General features: G+C 45.4%; 1 protein-coding gene across 1 annotated transcript; it reads right to left on the minus strand.

Annotated features, from left to right (window-relative positions):
* Window positions 1-803: 803 nt before the first annotated feature.
* On the minus strand, window positions 804-2,198 carry LOC150017947 (MAP/microtubule affinity-regulating kinase 3-like). The gene has a single exon (XM_090267265.1). It carries the CDS (start codon window positions 2,196-2,198, stop codon window positions 804-806), a length of 1,395 nt encoding a protein of 464 aa, XP_090123391.1.
* Window positions 2,199-5,809: the final 3,611 nt, after the last annotated feature.

Genomic DNA, 5,809 nt, shown 5'->3' on the forward strand with positions numbered 1-5,809 from the left:
TGTTGTTGTTGTTAGATTCAGTTGTTGATCATTGTGAGTTTGTTGCTTTTTTTTTTAAGTATATTTTATTGATTACGTTGTTACAGTAGTCCCAATTTTAACCCGTTTGCTCCTCTCTGACTGTATAAAGAGAGAGACCCCCTGACAATGACACCCGCCCAGAGGGGATCAAATAAAGCCAGCAGGTCAGGAGAGGTGGTCCCTGCTGATGTCACAGAGCACCCTGGCTCTCAGCTGCCTGACAGCCGAGACCTCCGCCTGCTTCACCCCTTGCTGTGCCCTGGTGTCTGCACCTGTCCGGCATGCCCAGTTCCTCCCTGTGGCCCATGTTGACCCACGGGCCTTTTCCCTGTAAAACCACATGCCCAACCTTTGGGAGTTCCCGTAGTAAAGCCCAAGTAGGTACTACGTCAGGACACGCTTCTCAAGCACGGTATGCCCAGCCCCAATGCTGTGCAGAGAGGATGAGAAACAAAGTATCCAAAACACTTTTCTGCATCAAATCATCAAGTTTATTACAAAGTTTGGAAAAAACCAAGTACTTTATTAAGAACCCCACAAATGTGGGAGCAAAGGAGAGCAGGGGAGGGAGAAGGGCCCCAGGAGAAAACAGTCCACGGAGATGCGGGATCCCCTCCTGGCATGAATCCCGTGCGGAGAACGCTGCAGCAGCTCGCACACATTCCGTCGTCCACCGGACCGGGTCCTGTCACCTGCACGCACGGCGTGTACTTGTGGCACCGCCGGCACCGCAGCTGTCTGTGACCACCTCTGGTGCCGTAGGCCGTCCACAACTTTAAAAGTCACGTTGGCGCGACTCTGGTCCTTTTACGACGCCACTTGCAAGTGGACAGCCCACGGCACATGCATGTTAAGAACCTCCTGAGGGTGCGGCGAGCCACACCCCGCCAGCCCTGGCCGGGGCCAGAGGGAGAGCCTGGGGTCCCACCTTCAGGCTGTGCAGCCTGGATGCCGTTGTCAACGCTGGGTCCTTCTGGGGCTCTTCCGGCTTCGCTGGTGCTGCCGTGGCTGGAGGTGGTGGGGGAGCCACCGGGGTCACACTGGGAAGCGCTGGTCCAGGACTCCAGGATGGATTCCAGTGGCGGCGGAGCGGTCGTCCACGACCCCTGACTGCTGGAGGGAAGGGCAGGCTCTTCTGGACTCTCCCCGATGTTGGAGACAGGGTTGGGGCAGGGTCTCACCTGGATGGTGCGATACCTCATCTTCGTGGTTGTTTTGAGGATAAGGTACGTTCCCATGACCCTGTCGTATTTCTTCTGGGTCAACGACTCCCGAATCTGGTGCTCGGTAAACCCCATGTTATTCATGGTGTCTACCACCTGGCGGTCAAGGTCGCCCCAGGGCGGCTCGCTGTATGGCGTCAGTTCCTCCTGCTGACCCATGGTCACCCATGGGTCTTGTAGTATGTCTTGCAGCGTTGGCCTTTCCCTGGGGCTGACAGTCAGTAACTTTTGTAAAAGATTTTGACCTTCTCTGGATAGGGAGGGTGGTACCCAGAACTTCCCACTCCGGACCTTTTTCTTCAGCTCTCCGAGCATGAGCCCCTCAAATGGCAAACTCCCCACCAAAATCCTATACAAAACTACCCCCAGGCTCCAGACATCAACCTTCGGGCCGTCATAGGCGTGACCCCGCACGATCTCTGGGGCCATATAGTATGGGGTGCCACAAACGGTTGTCAAGTTATAGTTTGTAACGTCTCTGGCAAGGCCAAAGTCTGTTATTTTGAGGTTTCTCTCACCGTCTAGCAGGATGTTTGCTGGCTTGAGGTCCCGGTGGACGATTCTCTTCTGGTGGCAGTAGTGAACCGCCGACACCAGCTGCCGGAACATGAGTCGGGCTGCTGCCTCGCTCCTGGGGCCGCAATTCTCTAGGTAGTCTTGTAAGCTCCCTCCGCTGACATGCTCCATGAAGAGGTACCATTTCTGCGCAGTGCCAATCACCTCAAATATCTGTGCGATGTTTGGGTGATTTAGACACTTATGGCAATCAACTTCTTGAAAATAGTCAGTTACCTTGCTCTTGCTAATGGCTTTGACAGCCACCTCTGTGCCCGTTGGCAAGTGCAGGGCCAACCACACCGTGGCACAGGAGCCCTTGCCAATGGTGTGCAGGAGCCTGTAGTCGCCAATCAAGCGCTCCCGAAGGCCAGCGGTGGCTGCAAGGCCACTAGCCATGGTAACTTCAAAATGAGAACGAAAACAAAACAAAAATAAAAAGAAAATAAATTAAAAAAAGATGAAATAAGTAAATAAAAACTAAAACGAAAAGAAAAACAAATAAGAGAAATTAAAAAAGGGAAAATAATAAAGGAAAAGAAACAAAATGCAAACAATGGCAAACAAATACAGTAGGAAAAAGCAAAGGAATGGCAAGAACAAAGCTCGTGAGTCCAAGTCCAACAGGTCACCACAATCAGCTTCCTGGGCTCTAACGGACAAAATCTCAGCCCCGCGGGGGCCCGTATATGTAGGGTGGGCTTGCGGTTACGTCACAATGGTTGGCGCCTGTGACGTCAGAGCAGGGCGGGGCCCAGGCGAGGATGGGAACAAACTGCAGTGGTTTTTCTCACTTTTTGGTCTCACAGCCGTCTGGCTGTGGAATTTCAAAAAGGGACCCCCTCCCGCCCAATGAGCTTCTTGTTTATGTGGGATATTTAAGATTGATATTTACTTCATTAGAAATAAACATCTGTAAGTTGCCAAAAGGAAAGACAATGACAAGTCTTAGTCTCATGCTCCAGGTCACAGTTCAAATATCAACTGCTGAGAGAAAGACCTGCCTGACCCACTCATTCCTACCTGCCTCCCTGGCCCACCACGTCTGTCATCCTCACAGCACTGACCGCAGGCCGCTGGTTCTTGTTCACTGTCCGCCCTCGCCGCGACGGCGGGAGAGTGCCCGCGGTCTTCCCTGTGTCTGGCACGGGGAGTGGCAACAATGTGTTCAATAAAGAGAAGTTTGGGGTAACAGAAGACTATGTGGTCAACTACTTATTGAATCAGAATGATTCATTAAAAACAATCTTTTAAAAAGTTCTGTTCTGCTGTTCTGTCTTTGCTCAGCTTTTGGACAGATAAGATAGGAAAGAGGAGAGCAGAAGTTCGGGTTTCAGGCACGTGGGTGCTTGGGGAGCCCGAGGAAAGGCCACCTGGAAGGAGCTTTGCTCTAAAGATTCAAGGAGATGATCCTTCCTCCCTCCAGTGGCCTTGCTAAGGGTGCGATGAGTTTGGATCTGCAGCAAGGCTGCAACATAGCTTTAGGCTTTCAGCATCCGTTTCCAGTATGTCTTCCAAGGTTGGCCTTTCCCTGGGGCTGAGGGTCAGTAATTTTTGTAAAAGATTTGACGTTCTTTGGATAGGGAGCATTTTACCTGGAACTTCCCATTCAGGATCTTTTGCTTCACCTCCCATTCTCAAATTTAGGTTAAGGTTATCCAGAATTTCTAGTGGCCCTAGCTTCCTGCTAGAAGCAAAAATATATTCTCTCTGGAGGAAAACCATCTTAGATCTCACTTTACCTGACATTATTTTTCAAATACGGTTTCTGGAATTCAATAAAAATTCAAGCAGCAGGAGGAATGATACAAAGGGATCACAAACAGAAAAAAAAAAAACAAAAAAAAAACAATATAAACAAACTCACCTAGGATCCAGGTAATAAAGTCTCGAGACACAGAATGTTTAATATGGTTAAAGAGATAGTAGGCATAATTCAAAAGTTGGACATGAACTGGAAACTATTATAAAGAACTAAGTTGAAAAATAAAGAACTGAAAAATAAAATAATCAATATGAAGAACCCCAAGGTTTTTAATAGTACAGTAAACTCAGTTAAAGAAAGAATTAATGAACTGGAATATAGGTCTGAAAAAATATCCAGAATAAAACATGACAAAATAAAAGGATCTTTTTTAAAAAAATAGAGAAGAATATTGCAAATGTATGGAAAAAAAATCTCACTGAAGAGGATGGAGAAAAAAGGGGCTGAACTAAGTAACTATGGAAATGAGCAGAGTCTGTAAGACTGAAAGAAGAAACTGTGCATAAGCGCTGTTCTGTGGTTGGTAGTTTGTGTTCTGTGGGATACAGGTTAACAATTCTGGATTTGCCGAACATGCACACTGGAATTGAGCAATTAAGTAAATGAATGGCAGACAGTTGGAACAGGTTTCTCACCGTTGGAGAGAAAGTTTACAGATAACAAGGGAAATGCTAGAACAATCCACATCTTAACAGATCAGAGACACTAGTATGAATGAATATTTAGCTTAATATAGAAATAGATGGCTACACTATTTTTATAGTATTTATACATATACTGTAGACACTTGATAGATATGTATATATACACAGGCTACTGTACACACATATATGTTCCTGCTCTGTCAGACGAGACTAGAAGCAATGTCCACATAGTAGCAGTGAGCATACCTAGCACTGAGATCTTGATTTCTAATACCATTAACCAATAAAAGAAACCAGAGCTCTTTGGACAAATATAATTTCTTATTCAAAGGACCTGATATTGAGGTTTGTTTACTTTTCATTTAAAAATGAAGTTTAGTGGGAGTTTGAGGGGGTTAAAGATAATCTAGCACCAAATGGAGAGCTTATTTTTGTAGTAATTAAAAATACTGAATAGAATTGAAGAGGAAATTACACTGTGAAAGTGTGAGTCTGTATGACTTAACCTTGATGCCCTTGCTCCTTAGAAATGTTGTGTGTATTATGACATCTCCCATGCTGTGAGGACCATTGGGCTAAAGCAGCTTGAGCAGATAGAGTGAGTATGAGGGCCTTGTAAAAGATCCCAGAATTAGAAGCTTCACTGAGGCACATACATCCTAGTTCAAGCCCAGTCCAACTTTACACTGTTGATACAGCATAATCATTCATCACAATCCCTTTTACACTTCAATGTGTCCTGATTTGGGACAATCCCTTGATAGTCACATGGTTGATGGTTCACCTGTCCATTATTTTCTGAGCACTGACTCTCGATTTTTTTCCCTTTGCTCCCCTCTGCCCAGTACCCCACTTCCCTTCAGCAATCCCACACCCCCTAGTTCATGTCCATGGGTCATGCATATAAGTTCTTTGGCTTCACCCTCCCTATATTATTCTTAAGTTGTACCAACTTATTATGCTTCTTAGTGCCTGTACCATTTCCCTATTTCTCCCCCTCCCCCCTCCCAGCTGATAACCCTCCAAATGATCCCCATACTACGACTATGTTCCTATTCTGGTTTGCTTAGTTGGATTTAGTTTTTATTTTTTAGATTCGGTTGTTCATAGTTGTGAGTTTGTCATCATTATAATGTTCATAATTTGGATCTTCTTTTTCTTAAGTAAGTCCCTTTGACGTTTCATATAGTAATAGCTTGGTGATGATACGATCCTTCAGCTTTACCTTGTCTGAAAAGCACTTTATCTGCCCTTCCATTCTAAATGATAGCTTTGCTGGATAGAGTAATCTTGGTTGTAGGTCCTTGCTTTTCATCACTTTGAATGCTTCTTGCCAGCCCCTTCTTGCCTACAAATTTTCTTTCGAGAAATTAGCTAGTAGTCTTATGGGAATTCCTCTGTAGGTAACTTTCTTCTTTTCTCTTGCTGCTTTTAAGATTCTGTCTTTATCTTTAACCTTTGGCATTTTAATTATGATGTGTCTTGGTGTGGTCCCTTTTGGGTCTAGCTTGTTTGGAACTCTTTGTGTTTCCTGGACTTGTATGTCTATTTCCTTCACCAACTTTGGGAAGTTTTCTTTCATTATTTTTTTCAAATAAGTT

Source organism: Furipterus horrens, unplaced genomic scaffold (genome assembly GCF_987537825.1).
Source record: "Furipterus horrens unplaced genomic scaffold, mFurHor1.1.pri manual_scaffold_2, whole genome shotgun sequence".
NCBI lineage: Eukaryota > Metazoa > Chordata > Mammalia > Chiroptera > Furipteridae > Furipterus > Furipterus horrens.

What these genes read in the sequence shown, in the direction of transcription:
- LOC150017947 (XM_090267265.1), bottom strand. Translation starts at nt 2,198, where the DNA reads ATGGCTAGTGGCCTTGCAGCCACCGCTGGCCTTCGGGAGCGCTTGATT.